Below are 27,652 nucleotides of genomic sequence, written 5' to 3' on the forward strand. Positions count from 1 at the left end.
TTATTGGTCCCCTTAAGTAGTTTTGACCTGCACTGACATTTGTGCTTTTTTCAGTTGCCTAAAAACATGATAATGGAAAAAGTCTCATAACACTGGGTTCAGCACAAACTGAGCTACAATAATATGTGAGCAACATGTATGTACATGTTTGTATTTTTTGAGAGAAAAAATTTTAAGTCACTGATATAAGTCAACAAAACCCATACTAATCATGTTTTCATAACACTCTTCAGAACTGGATCTAGCAATTTGGATCAAATTTTTAAGCACATTTATAGCATTGTAGACTTGTATTGAAGACTTTGTTACTTCTGTTGGTTCATCAAATGTGAAATGTTTAGCATGGTTATCTTGTATCTCTGGAACACCAAAGGGTCCCCACCACAGTTTGGTACAATTTAGCACATGTTAAAATGGTAAATGCCGTGTTTGCATAAAACTACAATTTGAATGTATTAATAATGACCCAAATTTTGCAAATCTTTCTACCCTTGTACTCATCATTGTACAATGGCAAGAAAAAGTATGTGAACCCCTAGGAATAAACTGTTTTTCTCCAATGATTTCCCATAAAATGTTATTGGATCCCAGGGTTTCCCGCAGAAAATTTATTATTTAAGGTGGTAGGGTTGGGTGGGTGGGTCCGAGAGCGTGCCAATCAATGGGGCGGTGCGTATTCGTCATGATGAAAATTAAAATATTTTTATTTAAAACACTCAAATAAAACTTAATTTTGAAGAAACTATGATAAAAAATGAACACTTACTAGATTATTAATTAATTAAATGTTTTTACCTCTAACGGGAATAGCTGCGTGATGAAGTGAAACTAAAAGGTTAATAAACACAAATTGAAGCAGATGTTGTAGAACGTCTGGCGAACGATGATAGATAGCGCAAACATTTTAAAAACTGATTATTTCCCACTTATAATTACATTATCTTAAAGGAGTGTAACTACATTAGCATGTAAATAATGCAGATAAATAAAGTGAGCAAGAGCGCTCAACAATTATATCGAATCAACAGGCACGTGAAACCTAGCTAGCAGGTTGCTCAAACAACAAAATCACCAGCTAACTTACTTTAAAACTGCAAGAACTATAGACTAATACAATAACAGGCTAAAATAAACCCAAAACATAAGTCCACTTACGGTTCTCACAGACACGAGACGGACCACGTCTTTATCTTATTTCGGCCGTGAGGTGCGCATGCACGCTATTCTCCGAGATGTTTTATCAACTGGTTATAGTTATCCTCCAGACAGTGACGGTCCGGACCACGTCTTTCTCATTTCGGTCGTGTGGCGCGCGTCCCCGTGATGCGTGTGCGCGCTATTCTCCGAGATGCACTTGACGGCCTTTTGTGCAGCATTTTTTTTTTTGGAAGACCTAGTTAAGGCGGTAGGGCAGGGATGTCCAATCCTGCTCCTGGAGGGCCTGTGTCTCTGCAGAGTTTTACTCCAACCCTAATCAAACACACCTGATCTAGCTAATCAAGGTCTTACTAGGCAGATTAGATACATTGAGGCAGGTGTGGTGAGGGAAGTTTTAGCTAAACTCTGCAGGACACAGGCCCTCCAGGACTGACTTTGGACACCCCTGCACAGTGGTGGTTCTACACGGAGGCCAAGGGTGGCCCGTGCCTCTGTAGACAAGTCCCTGGCCACCCCGTTCTGACCAAATAAAAAAGTATACATTTATTTAGATTTTACACGCGAGCGCCAAAAGCGGAACTAATGCAACATAGCGTTCTACACGGAAAAATTAGAGCGGCGCACCCAACCACTGTAGCCGGCTGAGGGTGCTGCTCGGGGAGTGTCTCAATTCGTTCCCAATCTCCCGATGTTGTGAATGTGTATGCAGGTTTGGGCACTGGTAAGGACTCTAGCTGACTTGACATTGGGACACTGTTCACTTGTTCTCCTGTGACGTGGCTGCTTAAGCGCGGTGATCATTCACAGCTGTTACTCATCAACAACCGGCAAAACCAACATCTCAGTAACTTTTTAAAGTTTACACATTGTAAAAAGCGCTGTAATTATTCTCTTACATATACGTGCATAAAATTGGAGGAATATAATTAAATGTTACATATAAAAATGTTTACAATTTAAAATAAATATTATTTTAAATACTGATTAGATTGTGGTCCTCAACTGTCTAGCAATGTGTGTTTATATGTAAACTAAAACAAACGTTTGTCTTTGTAAAAGTTTGCATTTCATAAAGTTTATTGAGTAGGCTCGCAAGATTTTCGGTTGGGGGGCTTTAGAAAAGAGCCAAGCTCCCCTTTTGCACCTGCACTCACTCTTGTATTAAATAAAAATGTTTGATTGTAAAGTAAAATAAAGTTTATGGGGCAGTTTTCCGGAAAGGGATTAGACTAATCCTAGACTAAAATAAATGTAAGAGCTGTCCAAACTGAAAACAACTTGCAATGCCATATCTTAAAATACATCAGTGCCCTTTGTTTTGCTTCAAAATGCACACAAGTAATGTATTTAGTAAGGCATGTTTGTTAAAACTAGTTATATTTCCTAATTAAACTAAGGCCTAGTCCTGTCTTAAACTAATTCCTGTAACCGCCCCATATAATCTTTAAATATCATTTCTTGCCATTTTTTATGTGCCCCTCTGGTAAAACACTGGCCCCTCCTTGGCCCCCCAAGTGAAATTTGTCTAGAACCGCCACTGCCCCTGCGGTAGGGTTTCCAAGCTTAGGCGGGCCGCCTTAACTGAAATGTGCTGCGGGAAACCCTGGGATCCTGATCTAGGTCACAACAATAGACAAGCACAATGTGCATAAGCTGACAACACACAAAAAATACATTTGAAAACACCCATTAAAATGTAAGTGAACCCATAGACTAATTACTTTAATGAAATTTGTGTCAGGAGTCCAATTAATAAAATTAGTTTAATGGTGTGGTTTAGTGCAACTTTGATTGATAAAAATACACTCAAACATTTTAGGATCTTAAGGAGCATCAGCTCTTATGAACCATGCCTCTCTAAAGAGTTATTGCACTCCATAATGCTGAAAAGGGATACAAAACAATCTCAAAATGTTTAGACATCCATCAATCCACAGTTAGACAAATTGTCTATACATGGAGACCATTTAAAACTGTAGTTACTCTTCCTAGAAGATGACTCCTAAGGCACATTGCAGAATACTCAATAAAGTAAAGAACAACCCACAAGTAACAGCTAAAGGCTTGAAGACATCATTGGAACTGCCACGCAAGTCTTTGAACAGGCACAGTGTCTATGGCAGAACACCACGGAGGAAGCCACTGCTTCATTGCTGTGAGCCTGAAGTTTGTAAAAGAGCACCTTGGCAAACCCCAGTGCTACTGGGAAAATATTTTATGGACTGATGAAACAATTGTTGTTCGGGAAAAATACTATGCCATCATCTCAACAGTGAAGTATGGTGGATGGAACATCATGGTTTGAGCATGCTTTGCTGCCTCAGGGCCTGGACCACTTGTCATCATCGAGGGAAAAAGTAATTCCCAAAATATTCTACAGGATAATCAGGGTGACTGTCTGCCAATTGAAGCACACACACTAAACACAAGTGTCACACAGTGAATATACAAAATTCACACAGAATGCAGTGTAAACAGAAGTAAGGATTCCAAAGGACTAACACCTACAATCCAATCAGTGCTCCAATCCACTGCAACAGAAAACATACACAGAACCAGTTGGTTATCACTGAATAAAATATAAACAAACAATCCCTCTATCGCCTTTTAACAATCAGCTAAAAGCATCCATAAAACGTAATGGATGCCTTGAGTAAAACAATCTAACCAAAACAAAAGAATCACATAACCAAAAATAAAGGGTAATGAAGGACTTTAGGACTTTTATTTAATTATATTGAAAGAGTTTAACATTATTAAATAAAACCCTATGAACTCATCCGTTTAAACAAGCCAGCTCAAAAATACCATTCTCAAATGGCAAACAAACAGCACATCCACAGCCCAGCAGCCAAAATCTGACCACCCTAAAACAAAACTCCTACATGCACTATAAGGTTTCCCGAATAGTGATTAGACTTGTCCTAGACTAAAATGAATGTAAGAGCTGTCCAAATTGAAAACAACTTGCACTTAAATATCTTAAAATACATCAGTGTCCTTTGTTTTGCCTCATTGATGTTGGATGAGAAGGCCTCGCTCGTAGTCTGTGCTCTAATTCATCCCAAAGATGTTCTATTGAGTTGAGTTAAGGACTCAGGCCAGTCAAGTTTCTTCACACCAAACTCCCTCATCCATGTCCTTATGGACATTGCTTTGTGCATGGTGCGCAGTCTTGTTGGAACAGGATGGGGACATCCCCAAACTGTTCCCACAAAGTTGGGAGCATGAAATTGTCCAAAATGTCTTGGTATGATGAAGCATTAAGAGATCCTTTCACTGGAACTTAGGGGCCAAGTCCAACACCTGAAAAACAACCCCACACCATAATCCCCTCTCCACCAAATGTTACAATTGGCACAGTGCAGTCAGGCAAGTACCGTTCTCCTGACAACCCTCAAACCCAGACTCATCCATTGGATTGCCAGACAGAGAAGTGAGATTCGTCGCTCCAGAGAACACGTCTACACTGCTCTAGAGTCCAGTGGCTGCGTGCTTTACCCCACTGCATCCTATGCTTTGCATTGACCTTGGTGATGTAAGGCTTGGATGCCACTGCTAGGCCATGGAGCCCCATTCCATGAAGCTCCCTTCACGCTGTTTTTGAGCTAATCTGAAGGTCACATGAAGTTTGGAGGTCTGTAGTTATTGACTCTGCAGAAACTTGCTGACTTCTGTGCACTGTGCACCTTAGCATGCACTGACCCCGCTTTGTGATTTTACGTGGCCTACCACTTTGTGGCTGAGTTGCTATATTTTTTATAATATTACTAACAGTTGACTGTGGAATATTCAATAGGCAGGAAATTTCACAAATTGACTTACTGTACAGGTGGCAACCTATCACGCTTGAAGTCACTGAGCTGCATGCTTGGGTGATTGATTTTATACGCCTGAGACCATGGAAGGGATTGGGACACTTGAATTCATTGATTTGGAGGGGTGTCCCAAAACTTTTGCCAATATAGAGTATTAAAAACCAGGATAACAACTAAACATCAAGAGGGGATAAATATCCTCTCTACCTCTCATTAAATTCACAACACTTGCATGTGAAGGACAAAAGCAGCCTAAAATGCTGCGTTCAGACCAGCCGCGGTAGAGTCATCTAGCGTGAGTGATTTCAATGTTAAGTCAATGTAAAGACGCGTTGTAGCGCTTCTGGAGGTCTTGCGGCGCGAATGAGGCGTTTAGCGCGGTAGACGTGATTCCGCCTCAATGCGCCACCTTAACCAATCAGGAGCTTGCTGTAGTAGTGACGTGATTACAGGAAGCGAGCGGAGTCGCAGAAGCCCGTCCCATGACGCGAATTTGTAACGCTAGTATGTGGAAACGCACTCAATTGGACACCTTTCCAATAGTGACTGATGTTGAAATTCATTTTTTTCCCTGAGGAGAACTGAGAGACTTATTAACAATATATTACAAAAGACAATACATTAAGTGATGTCTAAGAAACACAACACAATACATCAGAAGTTTACATCAATACTCATTACAGTCATAAATCTGGCCAGTTAATGCCCAGAATTTATCAATTTTCCAAATGAGGTGGATCCTGATCCATTAGACAAAGTTAGACACTTGCCTTGGGCCCTGAGCTACCAAGGGGCCCTAAACACAGGAGTGTATGTGGTGAGCTGCCACTTTTTGCCCTTGATAATCATCAAGATTCCCAGAAGCCTGAATTATAGTTAATATATATATATATATAGATCAGAAAAGATGATTCACATAAAATTGCAGTCAAAGTCTTTGCTTTTCACCACACAAACACCACCACTGTCTGTCTTCTTTTTCCCTCCAGACACAGCCCTCTCCCAGCCACGGACTGTGCTCTGTGCCAGTGAGTATGCTTTGTAAATAATACAGGTTGCACAGTTTGTATAATATCAGTGTAATCTCAGGTACAGTAGCTCTTTACTTAGGCTTTAGTCCGCCAAAATGTCTGCCCAGCTTGTAATTTATTCCCCAATCTGTACTCGAATTCGTGATCGCTTAAGTCCTATTTAAATCTCATATGAAAATGGCTGTGGCTCGGCCTTTTAATCTGTTATTATGCTAATTTTTCAAGTTCATTTAGATTCCACAGCACATAGCAGAGCGAACGTCAAAGTACAAGATGTGTACATTAAGTGATAGGTGACATCTGCATCTGTGTAGTCCATCATTCATTTAAAAAGTTTACATAATTTAGGCTAATGCATGAGCCATTCAGATTCTTTCCCATCCACTTTGGGAGAAAACTTGTGTAAACTTGTGATTTGTCTCGTGTGTGTGTGTGTAAGGGATAATGTATAGCTGGTTGTTATCAGCATCTAACATTCCAACAGCCTGTGTCATAAGGTTGGAAATAAATAAATAAATAAGGGTGGTTTTAGGTATCTACTTTTAAGCACAGGATACACTGCAAGATCTTTGGATGTCCCAGACGAAAGATTTCCATCATGAAACAATCGTTGCCATTTCTGTGATTGAACCTCTCACACTGCACTATATAGAACCATCGATGAAGAGCCACAAAGACGAACGTTTGCATCCCAGAATAGCCTACGATAGTTTTCTGACAGTGTCAGAAATTCTGCATGATCAACGCACAGTGTGTTGGCTGCTATGACCTGCGTACTGTTATTTGTTTACCAGTTGCACATGCTGGTGACGTTGTGCTAACATGTGACGCAACCGTCAAAGCCTCCAATTCAGTAGGTGTCATTGTACAGTCTACATGCTTGTCGTTCCCAAGTTTAAACGATCCAATTTGCACAGTATCCCGGACTTTAGACAGCTTAACTTCATTTTTACATGTTTCACTTTACAACACATACTGCCTAACAATGCACATTGTTCAGAGTGCTTTATAAATACAGTTATCCCACATCATCACTTGCAAACATATTTCATAACAGGGACATATTAAAGTGTGTTTATTTCATCAGGAATGTTTTCAACAGGTTGCATTACATGAAAGTGACGTTGCACTGATTTGCTGTGCTTTGGGGACACCCAACTGTTGTCAATGGGTTATATTCACATACAGTATTACAGCTACAGTATAATCATCGCAGGCAGGACTGAGTCTGTCACATGCAGGAGTCAGAGATACATTCTTCAGCTACAACGCTAGCTCTTCTAAATAACTCAAATCAATAAAATGCTTTGGCTAGAACAGTCCTGCATTGCTGTCTGGGCATACAGTACATGACTGCAAGCAATTTCATTAACATGTGTGACCCACTCTTGTACATATAATAGACTCAGAAATGGCAAAACTAGACTTACTGTTCACACACTCAGTGTGGGGTGGCTTTATTATTTCTGAGGGACCTAAAGGTATCTAAAGTACTATTCGGATGGGATTAGTTTTACATATGGAGATATGGGGTAAAGCAATTTTTATCAGAGCTTCTCAGTGATTTTAGTCCCGTCCGAATGCTCCATGTCAGTAATCATAACGGACAATGTCAGTAAAGTTTACGGCGACTTTTACCTTCTGTAAAAAGGTCTGGAGAAATTACCTCAGGTAATACTTATCTAGTTCGAATAGACCATCTGTAAATATACACGTACATTTCTTCATTTCCTGTTATTTTGTGGGTTTCTTTCAAATATAAAATCGCTTAAAGAAGCATTTACTTGCTTTCTTGGCAGTGACAAGTCAGTTTCTGAATACCACGACACAAACTTTAAAAAAAAGTCAAAATCACTTCTCAAAGGCACAGAACTGTTTCTGAAACTGACGTTCTCCCCAAACTGAAATTAAACACAGTGTTTCGAGTTGTTCTCATTTGTGTCATGTTGTTTGCACATGTGATATCAGGAAGCAAGGTAATGTGCACGTGAAGTGCTGCGCAATGTTACCCCTCCCACTTCTGAATGTTTTACTGAGATGCCTAATCCCGTGTGAATTGACCATCAATATTACAGACATCCTGTGGTAAAATTACATTACGCCATCAAAACTGATCCCGTCCGAATAGTACTATACACTGTCTAAAAGTCACAACCAGAGGGGGTTTCAGTCTTCTTTAAATGTATACCCATCAATGGTGGAAAAGTATATTTGTTTTTTTACTTCGTACAAATTATGTACATTGCAATGTTATTACAAGTAATAATTAGTGCCGGGATTTTAACGCGTTAATTAAGATTAATTAATTACATCAAAAATAATGCGTTTAACATGTATAACGCATTTTAATCACACTTATTTTTGCACCGCGGAACATTTCTCATTGGATGAGTTTCGGCGGACCGAAAAATACCGGAGCACCAACTAGCGTTCATCATGACTACAGACAACAACAAACCACAGTGAACATGAACGAAGAACCTGATGAGATCGCTTTGGTTGGCCCCGTGGATGGGAAATTTTTTTATAAAAAACGAACGGATGGAAGCGTCAATAAGAGCATGGTTGTGTGTAAGCTATGCAACAAGGAATTCGCATATCACCGCAGCACATCGAGCCTTAAGTATCATCTCAATGCAAAATATATAGCAGCTAGCGTGGACGTTAGCCCGACTCCGAGTTCAACGACTTGGTTGAACAAAAATAAACAATATTTTGTTGCTTAAGCTTATGTATTCAGTCATTATTCATGGTATACTAAAAATCCATGTGAAAAAATAACTTCTCAATGTTCTCAGGTCAAATATTTATGTGTGATTAAAATGTGATTAATTTCGATTAATTAATTACAAAGCCTCTAATTAATTAGATTAATTTTTTTAATCGAGTCCCGGCCCTAGTAATAATACTCAGTAACAAGTACTTAAAAAAAGTCATTAAAAATACAAAGTAGTCTTATTAAGAACTACACTGAGCTTGACCAGGGTCCCAAAACATGAATGCGAACCACAATGTTGTGGTTTTCTCAACTCTATTAGCTACTGATACTCTGTTTGAATTTTAACTATAATTTTGTCAGCTATTTTTACATTTTGTTTTATTTTTAGTCTTGCGTCAAATGTATTTTTTAGTTGTAGTCATAGTCAATCTTATGCAACGTTTTAGTAGTAAAGATTTGATTGAGTGAAAGTCATTTGTAGTCTTATTTTAGTTTGCGTTGAGATTTTTAACAATAACATTATCCATTAACAAAAGACTCAATCTAAACCCCACTACACATCATGTAAAGCAAACTACTAATCCATTATTGTATTGGTTACACACTGTGGGCAGATTTCATTTGGAATAAACATCACTGCTCCCTCTGAAAAGTATTAACTCTGAACGGTGTAGGGCAGTTGTATCAATAATAGGCGATAATAGCAATAATAATAACAACTTTCTCTTTATCTATAAAGACCCAATAACTGCTCATGACATTCAGTGAATGAACAGGATATTTAGATTGTAACAAAATGTTGAAGAATAAAGAGAGACTCCTTTACTGTGTGTTAGCAGGAATATAAAGGGCCATGCAGGTGCTCTAGCGAGAAAATAGGGCACCCTGACTGGACAGTAGATATAGAAGCTGCAGACTGTATCATAGACGCTTTAATGGAGCTCTGAGGGGCATGAATGTATTCACACTATACATTACTTGTGTGATATAACACTTTTCTTGGTTTGGCTGTTATTTATATTTGATCAGACGAGCAGACTTCCAAGAATCCTGTTACTGGACTATTTGTAAACCAGGAGGAAAAACAATATATTGCGTACACAAATACCAAACAAACTGCCCAAGTACTACCTAAGCAGATGATGCACTTGTAAACTAATGCATCTATCTGCCTGTTGTTGATGAGATAGTGAGCAAATCTTCACCGGTGAGAGCGAGTGGGAAATTAAAAGTGAGGAGCGAAATCAGTGAATCTCTAGCAAACTTATAACACAATTCTTCAAGCCCAGGATCAGAAATCCAATCTACTGATGCAGACTACAGTGCTGTTTCAAACAAAACAAAAGCCCTTTTCACACAGAAATATCAGAAAATACATTGAAAATGCGTCCATGGATTTGTCCGGGATCATTTGATTTTGGTTCATTCACACTGCCAATGATTTTCCAGAATCTGTGCATATGCATTCAAACACATCCCGTAAAAACACGTGACATATTTAAAGTCCTGCACTTGTTAGTTTTTTCTCGATACTTGTTAGTACATTTTTGTTTATGATAAGATCATAAAGGAGGGTGTGATGCCCTGTTCTGTTATGCTGTTGAATGATCTCAGCTTTTGCGCGGATAGTGACGCGCTCCCTGATCTCTGCTTCGGTCCAGTTTGGAGACATTTCTCGTCATGAATGTTAATCTTCATTTAATTCCCCCCTTCTGGTTGCAAAGACACGCGCGTCCTCACTATGGCACGCCCCTTACGGCATTGTTTCTGCCTTTTGTTCACACAGGACGTGATCTGTAAATGTTACAACGTTACTAGCTCCCCTTTATGGGAGCAAAACCCACAAACAATTATGTTTGCATTTACACAGAAGGCCCAGTGGCAATTTTAGTGGACTTTTCCGGGATCAATGTGCTGTCTAAATGAGGTTAAAGTGGCATCTCAGCCTGTGAGGGCAAATGGACAATGGACCATCCCCTAAACTCCCACATCATCCTTCAAATAAGTCTTCAGTGTCCCCAGAGTGTGTATGTGATGTTTCAGCTTAGAAATACCCCAAAGATCATTTATTATAGCATGTTTAAATTGCCACTTTATAATTGCCACTTTATCCTTAAAGAGTTGGACGTGTCAAAAGTTCTTGCTTCAACTTACACAAGCATAACAAAGCAGGATAATCTCACGCAACAAGTTAGTAGTGGTGTTCAGCCTTATATGTTTGAACCAGTTTAAAAAGTCAATCATTTGACTGTCCTGTGTGTATTATTTTTGTGTTTATTAGCAGACATTGCGATCAAAAATGAAGACATTTAGCTCAGGTCTCATGCTGCCTTCACGTGCCATATAGTTAATATTTTAAACGTCAGTGTTTTACAAACACTAGTAAAATAAACTTTAGACCAAACCACAAAAGCACGTTTAAATGATCTGTAACACAAATTGACCTTAACCTAAAGATAAAGAAGAGAATGAACATGCACACCAATAAAAATTCGGTTCTTTATTTCTTATGGCATAATGTGACCACAGTCTTGACCTCAGAACACAATTTGAACAGCAAAGTAAATTTGAGATAAAACAGAAAGTTGTTAGTCATGTACCTATTGTAGGACCCCTTCCATCATAGTAATGTTGAAAACAAATTAAACTAGTACCTGGAGAGAAAGCTGATAAGAAATCTACATGTACTTTGATTTTTGAAATGTTCAGACATAAATTAGTTTTGGACATTATTTAGCAAAATTTTACATTTATTTAATTGTAGTAGAAATACTGTATTGAAGACATAATAGGGTAGGAAAATAAATATTTGGTGGCTGAGATAACTTAAGAAAAAAACATTGACAATCTTTGAGGATTTTCAAGGAGATCTGCTAGCAGGGTGGTTATACGCAAGGAATAATTGACAACGGGCCAATTAATTATTAAAAAATAATGCACACACAAGGTGGCTTACATTGCGAGTCAATTATTTCTCTTATACCACAGTTACCACAGACATTGCTCTGGTCTGGTGGTTATTTTAAGACATTTGACAAGAATTACAGAAAATAACCAACACCCAAGGAACATTTCTCAACCAATCAGAATAAAGCATTCAACAGACCCATGATATAAAAAGATATTAATAGCTGCAATAACTCTGATACATATTTGTTTTATGCCAAGGTTGTGTGTGAAATGTAAGAAACAGTATAAAAATAAGTAACGGGCATTCTTTACATTTTCTTACAGCCATTAAGGACAAAGAAGAGCAGAGTACCGACACACAGAGCAAACCACCAGATCTGATATTAGACAATCCATCTGTTGAAAAGATACCTGTTGCCCCAGTGATCAAGAAATCCACTCCAGGAAGAGCCAGGAAAACCATGCCAGGCTCTCCACGGCTGGAAAACCTTAGAGGAGCTCTTAGTAAAAGTAAACAAAACACAAAATTAGCTACTGAAGACAACAAACCTCCAGATGTTCTTCCCGTCCCGGATGACCGTGCCATGGTCCCTCCATCCAGTCCTCTCCAGATCAGACAGAAGATTCGCCAGTCACTGACAGAAGTTTTGCTTTACGGGTGAGAGAAGGAAAAGTTATGCTTCATTTCCCAGAATACAAGTGTATGGTAAAGTTGCAAGAGAAAGTCTGTGAGCAGTTTTTTGATTTGAATGAATTTCTACACTGATCTTCTTAAAAGTAAGACCGTTAAAAAAAGAATTAGAAACTCATACTCAAACATACTCGCTTTTAGATTTAGCTTAATAAAATATGCAGACCTGCCAGGATTTATAAAGGTAAACCCTCTCTTTCTATTCTTTTTTAAAGCTCAGGGTTTCCTTTAAAACCAAACTGTGTTGGGCCAACAGTATCTGAAATCATAAACATAGTTTCACGTTTTTGCTTGGGGAGCACCTACAGGCAAATCAGGGTACTGCAGTACTTTGAGATTAGTGAGGGAGTGGGGCTTCATTGTTTTTAAATATGATTTAACTGAATCGAACATATTATAGCCTCATGTTGCTCAGTCTGTCTACTAAATAATAAGACAAATAAAATACGAAATGCTACTTGATAAGTCTGGAAGATTAATAGTTAAACTATTTTCGTAATTGAGAGTTCAACTAGATCAGTGACTCTATACCTTTTTTTTTTGTGCCAGTGCCCCCCTATCAAAAAAGCTTAACATCTTTTCTGAATATATGCTAATTGAAATTTTGTCTTAACAACAGGGCTTTGAACCAGATTTTTTTAACAATTGGTTCATTCCGAACAGAAACAGTATTTTAACGTTTCCGGTTTTCAGGTTCAACCCTAAATTTGACATTTCTGAACTGGTTAGAAAAAAAATGAAGTTCCTGAACCGGTTAGGTTCCGTTTCCATCTCAGCTGTGGGACATACAAATAAGTAGGCTGATCATTAGGACATTAAACTTAAATTATTAGTCTACATAATTTTACTTGAGTCTCTATCTTGTCATCATCACACATTAAAAAAGGCTACATTATGTAAGCGGCATAACTGTAATTCTGACATGCCTACATTTGTTGAGTCCACTTAAACACGCGCACACACAGACGGAGGACGAATTTCAAACGGCGCTTCGCGAAGAAGATGCAGCATAAACAGTCGATCCACATAAAGTGAAAATTAGGTTGTTTTTCAGTGCTTTCAGTGTATTTTAATGGGCTACAATATGAGACACAGCAGCGCAACTGTCTCTCAAGTTTATACATCAAGAGTTCTGATCTTTGATTGGAGTTAGACCGGACACATTCAACCACATGTGCGTCTGTGCGTAAGGAAAATTGCTCACTTTAGCGTCTTTTAGCGGTTAAATTGTTTAAAATCACTTAAGTGTGAACATTTGCAAGCCTTTGAAACACTGGCAAATTATCAACTTTCACCCTATTTAAATTTGCGTATTAATTCACGAATCGCATGTGAGCAGATCAACTGCGATCCATTACACCACTAATTAGTATTAAAAAACAAACATCTTGAGATACTTGGTAGCCTACAATATTAACCTCTTATGATTGAGCATTAGAGACTTGGGAATTGAGTAGACTAATTGCTGGTGGCAAGCTTCTCATTTCTCCGATGAGTCAACGACGACCGGAAGTGAACTTCATTGAGTATTGCACAGAAAACGGGGGGAAAAAACGGTATTAACCAGTTACCATTATTTTAAATAAATGATTCTGTTCGGGAACATATATTTTTGGAAAGTTTCTGGTTTCGTTTCTGTTCCTTGCAAAACATCAAAAGTTTCTGGTTTACGTTTTCGTTCCGTGAACCGGTTCAAAGCCTTGCTTAACAATAATAATTGTCATAAAATTATTTTCCTTTATATTATTAATTTTGTTACATAATTAAAAGGCATGTCACTTAAAGCCAAATGAAAGATTTGATTGGACAGTTGGAATATTAGTATCATAGTTTTTCAAAAGACATCATATGATACAAAATATGTGAACATTTGCAAATATATGTTTACATTATTTGAAACCGCTATGCAGTGGGGAAGATTATTATTAACATTATTCTGTCGTCATTTTCTGAAAAAATAAATAAATAAATAAACGAAACTAGCAAACCCACTTTCAAAACTAATTAAAACTAAACTGAATTTGAAAACAAAAAGTCAAAACAAAATACAAATAAAAACTAATAAAAAATGAAAAACTATAGTAAACTTATGCTGCTATAGGGTCGTTCCGTATGAGTTTTAAACGGATTCAACAGGATCATTGAAAAGAGTCAACTCATTCATGATTTGGACATCGCAATCGCGTTTTGTAGCGGACAGTGCATTATTATTTACCACTGCTAGTAATATTAATGATAACTAAAACTACATTTCAAAGGGTCATTAGGATTTCCTCACAACAAATGTAGGTGAAAGACTTGACAAACACATTTACTTTGTATTAATATTTGTACTAAACGTTTGATATGCTTTTTCATCACCAGGATAAAAACCAGTGATCATTTGGACACTGCTGAGTGTGGAGTGGAAAAACTGTCTGTGAACATAGAGAAAGAAGTGTTTAATATGTGTTACACCACAGATGACGTATACAAGAAGAAATGCCAACATCTCCTGCTTAACCTGAAAGACCCCAAAAACAAGGTGAAAAACAAAGATTTTTTAAAATGAAGTTTATTTTAGACTAAGATTTGAATCTTTTTCTGACTCTTCTTCTAACTCTTGTTTCAGGAGCTATGTCATCAGCTTTTAAAAGGAGAAATTTCTCCAATGAAAGTCATTCATTTAAGTGAAAAGGACGTTCAATCTGTTGAGGTAAACTCTAGACACTTTGTGAAGCATGCCTATCTAGTTATTTCCTCTATGTAAAGTGTTTTAACCACTGAGCTTTTTGAACAGGACACCGCTGACAAGTCTTTAGAGGATCATCAGATGTCTTCAGAGGAGGAATCTGACTCTGTGCAGGTGGAGGAAGCTCCTGCCACGCAGGTGGAGGAAGCTCCTGCCACGCAGGTGGAGGAAGCTCCTGCCGTGCTGATGGAGGAAGCTCCTGCCGTGCTGATGGAGGAAGCTCCTGCCGTGCAGTTGGAGGAAGCTCCTGCCGTGCAGGTGGAGGAAGCTCCTGCCGTCCATGTGAAGAGCGGCATCACTAACTCAGTGAGTCCACACTTGCTTGCTTACCAATGTGATGTTTCAGGAAATCAAAATCTTTACAAAAGCATTAATGCCCGCATTTAAAAAACAAAGTTGCCAGCCAGCGGCAGCATTTTTTATGATTTTTACAAAAGTTTAATGCCTTCCAGAAAATGTTCTTCTTTATATATATATATAAGCATACAATAAAAAAATGTATCCTACTTTAATTTGTTCTTTTTCATCACCTCTCAAATATGGTTATGTTTCTTTAAAAATAAAAAAATTTGAGCAAAAAGCTATTTGTTCTAAGGCAGGGGTGTCCAAAGTCGGTCCTGGAGGGCCTGTGTCCTGCAGAGTTTAGCTAAAACTTCCCTCAACACACCTGCCTCAAAGTATCTAGTCTGCCTAGTAAGACCTTGATTAGCTGGATCAGGTGTGCTTGATTAGGGTTGGAATAAAACTCTGCAGAGACACCGGCCCCCCAGGAGCAGGAGTGGACACCCCTGTTCTAAGGGAATAATTTTAGGTTTTATAAGTTGGGTAAGCGCACCACCTGGTGGATAATAGCGGAAATACGGATTGCTGGAAAAATTTGTCATTGGCAGAGGAACTGATGAGTTAACTTGTCAATGGCGGGGAAAGAATTAAAGTCCATCGCCCTCGGCTTACTTAAACTGTGTGAGATTTGTGTTCCTCCACGAAATTGGTGCCATTTCCGCTCATCTGAAGAGACTGCTCTTTCCTCTGTTGTCTTAGGATGAGAAATCATGTCCATCTTGGCGAAAGCAGACCCAGGCGAAGAAATTAAACTCAGATGTCCCAGACGTGATTTGCGGGATGCTGAAAGACACAACATCAGAACATAAATGCCATCTGTTTGACCTCAATTGCAGGATATGTACAGGTATGCCTTCTAAAGATCTGTTTTAAAATATACTTTATATTTAGTTTAAAAGATTTAATTCATTACCTTTTAAAAATCATGCATCTAATGATGCTGAAAAATGTTGTCAGTTTTCAGAAAAAATTCCTCACACAGTTAAGATAAAGATACAGCAGGGAAAATAAGTATTTGACACATCAGCATTTTATCAGTAAGGGGATTTCTAAGTGGGCTACTGTGACACAAAATTTCCACAAGATGTAGCCATCAAGCCAAATATTGAATTCATACAACGAAATCAGAACATTTAAGTATACAAGTTGAGTCATAATAAATAAAGTGAAATGACACAGGGAATAAGTATTGAACACACTTTATTTAATACTTTGTAGAAAAGCCTTTGTTGGTGATTACAGCGCCTCTTGTATGGAGAGACCAGTCGTCTGCATTGCTCAGGAGTGATTTTGGCCCATTCTTCCACTCAAATGGTCTTTAAATCTTTAAGGTTCCTTGTGCCTCTTTTATGAACTTTGATCTTCAGTTCTGTCCGTAGATTTTCTATGGGATTTAGGTCAGGTGATTGACTGGGCCTTCAAGCAACTTGATTTTCTTTCTTTGAAACCACTTCATTGTTTCCTTGGCCTTGTGTTTGTCCACCCTCTTTTCATTTTCAGCTTTCTGGTAGATTTTTATCCAGAATGTCCCAGTACATTTCTCCATTCATCCTGCCTTCAATAATATGAAGTCTGCCAGTACCCCTTGCTGAAAAGCAGCCCTAAATCATGATGCTTCTAACCCCAAACTTAACTGTTGGTATTGTGTTATTGGGGTGGTGGGCAGTCCCATTTCTTCTCCAAACATGGTGTTGAGAATGACTTCCAAAAAGTTCAATTTTGCTTTCATCTGACCATAATATACTTAATCCCAATAATCCACAAGCTTCTCCAAATTATATTTTGCAAACTTTAACCGAGTCTCAACATGCTTTTTGTGTAGCAATGGAGTCTTGCGTGCTGAGCGTGCATGGATGCCATGGCGGTCCATTGCATTGCTTATGGTTTTCTTTGAAACAACAGTACCTGCTGATGCAAGGTCTTCCTGAAGTTCTGCCCTAGTGGTTCTTGGCTTTTGGAGAACTCTCCTGGTTATTCTTTCTACTCCTCGGACAGGAATCTTACGTGGAGAACCTGATTGTGGCCGTTGTATGGTGAAGTGATGCTCTTTCAATTTCCATATAATGGCCCCCACAGTGCTCACAGGAACATTCAGCATTCTGGAAATGCACCTATAATCATTCCCCCATTCAACGATAAGATTACGAAGATCTTGATTAAGTTTTTTGCTTTTACCCATCATGAAGTCTTTCCTGTGTGCCTCATGGGTAATGAGAAGCCTTTATAGGCCATCAATTAGGACTAAAGCAGCTGATATCAATTAGTACTGATAGGGGCAGGGTTTCTCTCTCAATACTGACAGATTTTAGGTGATCTTCTGTATGTAATTTTGCACCTTGTTCTCTTCATGTGTTCAATACTTATTCCCTGTGTCATTTCAATTTATTTATTATGACTCAACTTGTATACTTAAATGTTCTGATTTCTTTGTATGAATTCAATATTTGTCTTGATGGCTACATTTGGTGGAAATTTTGATAAAAATACCTTACTGATAAAAATGCTGATGTGTCAAATACTTATTTTCGCCGATGTATGTGTCAGACAGCTGAGGATGTTCATAACACTTCTTAGGGTTTGGCACATGCGGTGAACTTATTCCTAAACTGTGCAGTAGTATAAACAGGATTGCTTGGGACAACTACATTAATGCATTGATGTATACTGTCCATTCTATAATAAGGGTCGCAAATCACGATCCTTTTGCAAATGATTAAAGACCAAAAGGTCTGAGAAGCCAGAGTAGAAACGTAAACAAGTAATGGACTAAAATGTTGTTGTGTGCACTGCTGCTCTTTTTCATTTGCTACATTTGAATTGATTACATATAGGGCAAGTATCCACTGATGGTGAACCTGAAACCAAGAATCCAAACACTGACATGACAAAGGATAAGAAAGAAGAGAAATCGTTGGTTGTTCATATGAAGGATGAAGCGTCTCCACCTGCTGCAGAAGTTTCCAGTATATCAGAGTCCCCAGCATCTCCCAGTGCAGACGATCGTGAAACGCACACCCCGTCAGTGGATTGCACTCCTGTTTTGATCCCGTCAACTCCAGTCGTGTCCCTCTCGAGAAGAGATCCTCGTACAGCGCAATTCAGACAACTTATGCCATCGTATGCTGACCCAAAGTTTGTCTCACCGCAATCACAACTTCCAACCCCAGGGCAGCACGTAACAGAACCGCTTAAAGAGACGAGGGTGGTCCCGCCCCTTGTGCCAAAATCTATCCTTATGAAACCTTCATCAGCTTCGGGGCTGTCTGCTTCATATGGCTCAAGTGCAAGGTATGCATGAAGTCACAGACTTTTCGTTACTATATGGGGTGGTTTCCCGGACAGGGATTAGCTTAAGCCAGGACTAGGCCTTAGTTTAATTTTGAAATATAACTAGTTTTAATAAACATGCCTTACTAAAAACATTACTTGTGTGCATTTTTAGGCAAAACAAAGGGCACTGGTGTATTTTAAGATATGTCAGTACAAGTTGTTTACAGTTTGGACAGCTCTTACATTTATTTTAGTCTAGGACTAGTCTAATCCCGGTCCGGGAAACTGCCCCTATATGTTTATTGCAAATAACCTGTGGGCCGTACACATCACTTTTTTGTCATTTTTTTCAGGCTGATGGAGTCTCATACACCATCTGACAAAGGGACAAAGCAGTTTTTATCTAAACAGGAGCCTTTATGGAAGGGTTTTCTCAACATGCCAACCGTGGCCAAGTTTGTCACCAAAGGATATTTAATCTCAGGATCCCCTGACTTTCTGAAAGAGGTGAAGCCCTTTTAATCAAACTATGGTGTATTTAAATATTATAACATCTGTAAGACTTTACAGTACGCTCTCATTCACTTACATTAGTTAATTCATCATCTAACGTGTACTAACAATGAGCAATATCGTTTTACTTTGTTAGTTAATACAAGTACAGTTGTTTATTGTTTGTTCATGGTTAGTTTGTTTTTGTTTTGCGTTAGTTTTGTTAGTTCATCTAATGATAACAGACACACAAAAACGTTCATTTTTAGTTAACCAACGTAGTTGTGGTTAAGCCTATGTAACTTTAAGCCATTAATTTATAAATAAGTACCATTAAATCATCAGTACAGTGTTTATTACATGTATCTATGTTTGTTTTTAGGACCTACCAGATACTATCCTAATTGGTGGCAGGATATTGCCACAAACAGTGTGGGAATATGTTGAGCTGATAAAGACATCTGAGGCCAAGGTAAGTTTAAAACTGTGCTCTTGTCTTAACCAGATGGTAATCTCCAAAATGAATGACCTGTATATGTTATATTAATGACCTGTTGTTCCAGTTTAGTCAGAAAATGTCATGTGGTGATATCTGAGCTATTTAATCATATGGACGAATGGTGTTGCGGAGCCAAGTCATCTGTGGCTCGTAATAAAGCACAAGAGTGCAGAGACAAACATTACAGCAGGGCAGACACACATAGAGAGATTGGTATTTTGACAGGGCCATTGACTAGTAATGGGTTTAGTTTTACCTAAAGTCATCAAATGAGGAGCATATATAAAAATCATCAAGTTGAGAACAATATTTACCCAAATTGCCTAAAGTCACAGTCACAATAATGTTAATAATGACACTGCCAATATGAAAGTGGTTCTTGATATCCTAAGAAGCATTGCCATGACAGACACAACCAGTGGCGTCCGGTGACTTCTTTATTTGAGGGCGCTCGACACGAAGTTCGTCACAACATGTATGTAGCCTGTCATGTGTGTGGTTCGTAATTTCATAATATGTATTCTGCGCGTCGAGAGATCCTGAGTGCATCACGTGTTTTGTCAAAATAAGTGCCTGCTGCAGACGTGTCTAAAGGGTTTATGATAAAAGAGACGCTCGCATGTATTTTGTGAACGTGAGCGTCCCTGTTATCATAAATGGTTTTGACGCGTGTGCAGCAGGCACTTATTTTGACAAAACACGTGATGCACATGGTTCACATGACGCAACAAACACATATTTTGAATTTGCACCCCTCGGATTATCAGTCACGAGCCGCCACTGGTCACAACATTACACATCAGAGTTGTAAGCCATCAGGTCTGAGCAAATATGGACACAGAAAGGGGCTCTATAGCACCCTCAGAAATACTATCGATGTTTTCAGGCTCTTAACATCCTTAAGAACTCAAGGGGGGATTACTGCATTTTCAGTCATTAGATATGCACTGCTGTCACAAAAATATATTTTGTGTGCCTCCAATCAGCAAATGTATCCACGCAGGACAGCAACATCAGCACAGAACACATGTGAAGTCATTTTATGGTTCAACCACAGATATTGATGGATAGGCCAAAGTTCTGTTGTGAAACTTTAATGCATAATAAGTGTCCTTATACACCTGACACATGGTCAAGACCATTTAATGTCCTTAATGGAATTTATTGTGTTTATTTTCAACGCAGGAGATGTCATTGATTCGCTTCCATCCATCATCTGAAGAAGAAGAGGTTGCATATGTTTCTCTGTTCTCCTATTTCAACAGTCGAAGGAGATTTGGTGTTGTTTCTAACATTGGTAAACGCATTAAAGATCTTTACCTCATTCCTCTGTGCGCAAAACAGTCCATCCCTGCTGCGTTTCTGCCTATAGAGGGACCAGGTAAATAATTAATAATCTGTTTACATCACATCAGAAGTTGATGAAGATAGTTAACATCTCTTTGTTTCCACTTCTGTTAGGGCTTGAACAGAATCACCCCAATCTTTTAATAGGGTTGGTGGTCATTCAGAAACCAAAGCGTCCCGAGGCAATCCTACAGGAGGTTGGTGAGAAGAAATCCAGCGTGTTGATCCGTTCGGATAGTAAGGAAGCAAATAATCCTACCTCGTTTAAGGCTCCAAAAGTTGACATTGGACAACATAACACTACGACTTGTGATCCCAATGCCCTTGCCAAAACTTTGACAAACTTCTGTGGACCTTCATCTTCATTTGTGTCACCAGGCCCATTGTACTCTTCCATTTCTCAGTCTGGCCCATCTCCTCACTCTAGTGCACTCTCTCTCCAAAAACCCATCAGTGCTGACCCACCCAGAGACTCTACCGGTTCCACTCCACTTCAGACGATACTGAGCACATTATTTGGTCAAAGAACACAAAACCCTGCTGTCAAAGAGTGTGAAATGAGCCTCTTAACAGAAAAGGTTCAACAGACGTGTAAAGAAGCAGTAAACTCAGTGGAGTTATGTGATGATAGGCCTTATGATCCTGAGGAGTATGATCCAGCTCTTCCATATGAAGTTCTGGATTGTAACGTTCCAACTACATTGGCTGCTGCTGATGATGATGATAGACCGTATGACCCCGAGGAGGAGTACAATGCAGTTGACAAAGGTGGTGCTGCCAAAAATAATCTACCCAAAGCATCAGAAGTTACAAATACACAAGACAACTTGATAGTGAACAGCGATGTAGCCTATGATCCAGAGGATGAGACAGTGTTTGAAGAAATGCAAAATTACCTTACAGCTAATGTCCTAACTCACAATACGTTCACCATCTGTGAACAGGCAAGCACTTCGGATACAACACTGTCTGAGCAGCAGAAAATTCTGGAAGAGCTAAATAGGCAAATTGAGGAACAGAAAAGGCAGCTTGAGGAACAAACCGAAACGCTTCGTCTACAGAAAGAAGCAATTGGTGTGTCCATGGCCCATTTCTCTGTTTCTCATGCTCTGATGTCACCACCTCCAAAGTTTGGCAGAGATGAAGATGACGAAATGGAAAACCTGTCCTATCCTACAGCAATTAATAGCTTCAGGGATCCATGGATCTGTCGAGAAACAAGCAAACATGTCGAGGATGCTTCTGAAGTCGAAATCGCAGCACAGCCATTATTAAACACAGAAGAGAAACAGAGTGAAGTCTTAGACACATCTGGAACCAGCAAAGAGGAGAATTTGGATTATGACAAAACATTACCAAATGAAGGGTCACCAGATGGTAAAACTGAAGACACTACTGGTTCCCGCTCAGAGAATTCTAGCAAAACAAGAGACAGAAGATCATCAGAGAGGAGGTCATGTCACGAACGCAGGTCTTACCACCGCGATAGAGGGTCCTCAAGAGCACCACATAAAAGTAAAGACCTAAAGGATGATCTAGACAAAGACCACAGAAGTAGACGCTCTACAAAGCATCTGTCTAGGCAAAGTCACAGTGACAGAAAAAGGTCGACATCATCGAGAACAAGTCGTCATCACAGAGACTCGCGGTATAAGAGGAGAAGTGAACATTCCACAAGATCACACTCAAGCCGGAGAGAGCGAACTCCTCGGGATGACAATGACCAGTCACAAAGAACTGACCAGCAACAATCCAGAGAATCAGTGCATTATTCCGGATCATCAGAGTCTGATCGTGTGCAGGGTCCAGGCAGCAATGAAATGCTTGAAGAGACTTCTTGTTATAGAAAGAAACAAATGGTAGAAGTTCAGCAACGTGACCTTTCAAATCCAAAGCACCAGAAAGGAAGCAGCCAGACCTCTGCCACATGCCAATTCCCTGGGGACGATTCTCAAAACGAGAATGCATTTGACAGAAATCAGTTGCTTTCTGGTCATTCTGAAATGAAGAGAAATAATTTGCCCCTCAGCAAAATTGACTGCTCCTCTGAACAAAAAGCGTCACTGTCATCACCCTTTATGCAGAATGTAAAAACTGCCCAGCCTTTAAACAACACTGCACCACCTCAAATGCAGATAGATGTTCCTCACCTGGATTCAGCGAGTCAATATATTGAGATGGAAGCAACATCTAGCCGGCCACCTTGTAACCAAACAACTCGTTTTTCTGATTCAAACCATACAAATCAAGAGCGGGGTCCACCATCAATGCAAAAGCATACCAATATATCCAGTTTAGCGGATTGCCCACAAAAGTCCTTCCAGTCACAACATAGAGACTTTCCACATTCCAACAACAGCCAGTTGAAGTGCAGGAATGAATCTAACTCGGAAGAACTAACTCGGAAAAAAAGACGAGAGTTTTTATTGCACGAGGCAGACCGCAGCAAACAGTTAAAATTGTCTCACAAGCAGGAAGGGTTTACTACTTGTGAGCTTGACAAGTCCGAAAAGCAAATGTATCCTAATCACATTAGAAGAAAAATATTTACACCGGAGAGGACAAATCTTGAAAATCAAGGGAGTGAACAATCCAGGCCACCCCAATCACATGGATGCAATGTTCAGGAACCAGAAATCTTTCGTTTCCAACAGAATAAAGGTCAATCTTACGCGAAGGGACAAAGTTTTCAGGGAGGTGAGTCTTCTCAGTTTCAGCAAAGAGGGTCACTCTTAGGCCCTGTCCCTGGTTCTGCAGATAGGGACAATTTCAATCCTAAAGAGCATTTTCAACCCCAGGCATTAAACACTTCAAGTTTTGATAAAAGCAAACCTTCGAGAGAGCCTCTGTCATTAGGAAAATTTGGTCAGCCCAAGAACTCCAACACGAGTACTTTTGTACCCTCTCAATCCATTCAGTCTTCATGGTCAGGTCCGTTTCAACATGGCTTGGACAGTCACAGCAGTTCACGTCCGATAAGGCATGGCGTCACAGGCCCCATGACTGTCGAAGAGCCACCTGAAGGTCAGTTTAACAACAGAGACCCACAGCTGTCCCACTGTGATTCACCAAAACACTTTGCTGTGCCTAGACAGTTTAACAATGAACGGTTTGACAACAGGGAATCTAATCGGCCACATCTTAATAATGCAAAAGGTTATGCAACATTTGAACCGTTTAATGAAGGAGGTCCTGATTACAGAGGTTTTTCACATAATCAGCCTAAAAGGTTAAGAGGGCGTGTTCCTCAGCATGACCAACCATTTGGAGAGGAGGCAGAAGACTCCAGGACCCAGACACGTTTGCCAAAACAGTTTCAGACACATTCTCAGAAGCTAACATGTGAGGAATCACATAGCCTATTTGAAGGCCATGGACATCCAGAAATCAAAGATCAATCAAGAGGACCTCATCAATCAGGGTTAAGAGGACAAGATGGGGGAAATGTAGAGACACATTTTGCAAGAGGTCATGATATGAGGGCACAAATGAGGGGACCTCGCTTTGACTCACCACAACAGTTTATGGGCCAAAAAGAACCATCTCCTAATTATCGTGGTCAGAGAAGGCCTTCATCTCAGAATCGTGATAGTTTTGAGAAACATAGCCAATTTAATAAGCCAGAAAATCAAAATACTTGTGAGATTAAGAATTTGTGGCAACCTCTCTTTGAGCGTGCTCCCGGACAGACAAATATTCGGCCTTTGCGGTTGTCGGGTGCATTACTCCCTACTCCGATAGGAGTAGCAATTAGGCCAAACACTCCCCGGCTACAGAGGCCTAACTTGCACAGTAAATGCGACAGGTCTTCCATGAGACAACATCCAATCGCAAATGACATTACTGGACCCTGGGTTCATGGGGAAAGGCCAAGCATTGGTCACAGTTTTAAACCTCAGCAAAGTGATCACTCAGAAAGTCTCAATGGGGAGGAAGAAAGAATAGGGTTTGAAGGTAGAAGGGGGCAACAAAGTGTCCAGCCCTGTAGTTATGGAGGGGCAAGAGAAAGAAATAGCATTAGAAGAAGGGCTAGAAAAAGGCCACATTTTGGAAATACTAGTCATAACAACAGAGATACAGAATATGCTTAACAAATGACTAGAGAGACTTGGAAGTTTAGAAATTAATATTGTGCACAAGTGAAAGAATTGATAGACTTTGTTATCAGTCATAAACATTGTTTTGGAAACAGATTTTTTATATACAAACTTGAGTTATAACTTTTGGCTGTTTTGGATTTTGTTGGAACTTAATCTGAGCAGGACATTAAAATGGAAAGTACTAGTTAAGCTTAACATTTTAGATTTTTATCTCCTGCAGTGCAGTTGATTTTTGTTCTCAAAGAATATAAATAACTGTACATTTGTGTTCATATATTTTAGGCAATTTTCTAAATGTACATTTATAAGTCACTCGGAATCAAGATGTGTTGTGTACATTTAACTGAGTAAAAAACGAACCTTAAACACAATCTATAATTGTTTTTCTTTAAATGTTTCTGGGTGTAAATGTGTGTAATATTTGTAATCATATTAATGCAGTTCTGGATAAACAACTCCTTGTCTTCTGAGATTATAACATTGAAAGGAAACATTGACCTCTTTGCCAGCACCGCCACATGGCGAGAACCGGTTTATCCATACACAAGTTAATCTATACACAGGAAGTTAGGTGCCTAACTTGCATGTTTTTGGCCTGTGTAGGAGGAAACCGGAGTAAACCCATGCTGACACAGGGACCTCAAACCAGGGACCTTCTTCCTGTGAGGCAACAGTGCTACCCACTGAGCTACTGTGCTGCCCCAAAACATGCTAATTAACCTCCTAAGATCTGGATGTCCACATATGTGGACATGACATTTTTTTGATGTTTGCACCATAATACTTAATTCTGTGTAACTGGAACCTGTTGTACACAAATATGGACAAATACACTGCTTCATGTTCTTAAAAAACAATTTGGTCATTATATTTATTGGTTCTTCCTAACCCTAAAATAGCTGGTAGAAATCTGAAAAAAGACAAACCAAAACCTAAGTCTTAGGAGGTTAAACACATATTTTATTAAAAAAGTTAAAGGTTAATATAAAATAATAATATAAAATCATTGCTGTTCTGTATTTACTTTACATTTATAAGTCAAGTTTAAAATGTATTTGTTGTTGAGAGGTTTCAGCAGCTGTTGTCTGTGTTTGCTGGAGTCTTTCATGCTGATGAACAACATCACTTTTTAAAAGACAAATACAACAAACTTCAGTAAGACAACTGGTTGAACATAAATGCACACAGTACACTCTTAAGAAAAATGGTTCTATATAGTACCAAATAAGGGTTCTTCAGCTTGTAACAATAGCAGAACCCTTTTTGGTGCTATATAGAATCCTTTTATATGGTTCTAGAACCTTGCCTTGAAAGGTTTTTACATAGAACCTCCGTGGTGCTATAAAGAACCTTTAATTTATCCGCTGTCAGGAGGGTTATGTTGTTATTATGCCCTTTTTATTTTCAGCACTTTATAAGGTTTACAGGTTTTTTTTTACTTTTATTTTTTACTTTTTTCATTACATGAGGTGTCATACAATAATAAATATTTGTATTAAAATCACATTGTTAAGTTAAAAAATATACATCAAAATAAATGTATCAATTATTATGCAAATACCACAAATCACTACACTCTAAAAAATTTGCTGTAATTTTGCAGCTGGTTGCCAGTAACTTACTGTAGAAGATAAAGTAAAAAAATGTTTCATGTTCATTTAACTTTGAACAAAATGTTTCCAGTAAATAACATAAATGTAAAATCTACAGTAAGTTACTGGCAGCTAGTTGCCAGTAATACCCATTAATACAGTGTACAGTGTACTTAAATGAGATGTTAAATAACTGCTTCAATATTAAATAAATTAACAATAATATTTGGCAAAGACAACCTTTCTAAATAGACAACAATTATATGAAATCATTAAAACCATGACATATCAAAACATGCAAATGATAACTAAATATTGACACATTCAGATGTATACATTTGAGCACAAACAGAGAGACGTCATAGAATAATAATGAATGTGATGTTAATAATACATTACTTACTTTAAAAATAAAATTCAATAGGATTGTGTCAATGTTTGAAGAATCAAAAAGTCCATATTTTGTTTGCTGGATCATTGTACAGTACAGTACATGCTACATCCAATGTTCTTTGTTTTGTGGCAGTGACGTTGAATATTTGGTCAGATAAGAGTAAGATAAGAGATGGTCTGCTGTTGTCATGTTGATCTTGAGACATGTTGATCAGAGGCTGTGATAACCACAGATTTCCATCACCTTGCAGTGGTCATCATCATACAAGGTTGAGCATCAGGCCAAAGATTTGGGTCTGTTAGTCATGTGAGAAAGGATAAGACATGGAGACAAAACAAGCCTGGAGTTTGCTTACATTCTGTATGTAAAACATGATTTGACAGAAGCTTTAATATGAGGCTAGATAAGATACCTGTTTTGTCAGTAATTTAGGTAAATACTTGGTGAAAGATTTATCCATAAATTGAATTCACATAAATCACTGTTATCAAGCCAATGGTTGACCTGCAGCTATCCAACTTTTTTTAAGAGCTTCACTCATGATCCACCTACAAAGGA

The 27,652-nt window shown here is 38.8% G+C and overlaps 1 protein-coding gene across 5 annotated transcripts in view; it reads left to right on the forward strand.

Moving 5' to 3' along the window:
• The window catches only part of LOC129431190 (death-inducer obliterator 1), a 42,229-nt gene extending 16,750 nt beyond the window's left edge, over positions 1 to 25,479 (forward strand). For 3 of the 5 annotated variants that reach the window (XM_073874909.1, XM_073874908.1, XM_073874910.1), the window contains exons 7-17: positions 5,966 to 6,004; positions 11,961 to 12,294; positions 14,692 to 14,851; positions 14,939 to 15,022; positions 15,107 to 15,364; positions 16,100 to 16,247; positions 18,232 to 18,688; positions 19,024 to 19,177; positions 19,545 to 19,634; positions 20,847 to 21,042; positions 21,123 to 25,479. In XM_073874909.1, coding sequence (XP_073731010.1) covers positions 5,966 to 6,004; positions 11,961 to 12,294; positions 14,692 to 14,851; positions 14,939 to 15,022; positions 15,107 to 15,364; positions 16,100 to 16,247; positions 18,232 to 18,688; positions 19,024 to 19,177; positions 19,545 to 19,634; positions 20,847 to 21,042; positions 21,123 to 25,099 — 5,897 coding nt within the window. In that variant the 3' untranslated portion in view covers positions 25,100 to 25,479. The remainder of the gene's footprint in view (positions 1 to 5,965; positions 6,005 to 11,960; positions 12,295 to 14,691; positions 14,852 to 14,938; positions 15,023 to 15,106; positions 15,365 to 16,099; positions 16,248 to 18,231; positions 18,689 to 19,023; positions 19,178 to 19,544; positions 19,635 to 20,846; positions 21,043 to 21,122) is intronic. The other 2 variants (XM_073874912.1, XM_073874911.1) reach the window with 2 other exon arrangements.
• Positions 25,480 to 27,652: the final 2,173 nt, after the last annotated feature.

This window comes from Misgurnus anguillicaudatus, chromosome 13, assembly GCF_027580225.2.
Source record: "Misgurnus anguillicaudatus chromosome 13, ASM2758022v2, whole genome shotgun sequence".
Lineage (NCBI taxonomy): Eukaryota > Metazoa > Chordata > Actinopteri > Cypriniformes > Cobitidae > Misgurnus > Misgurnus anguillicaudatus.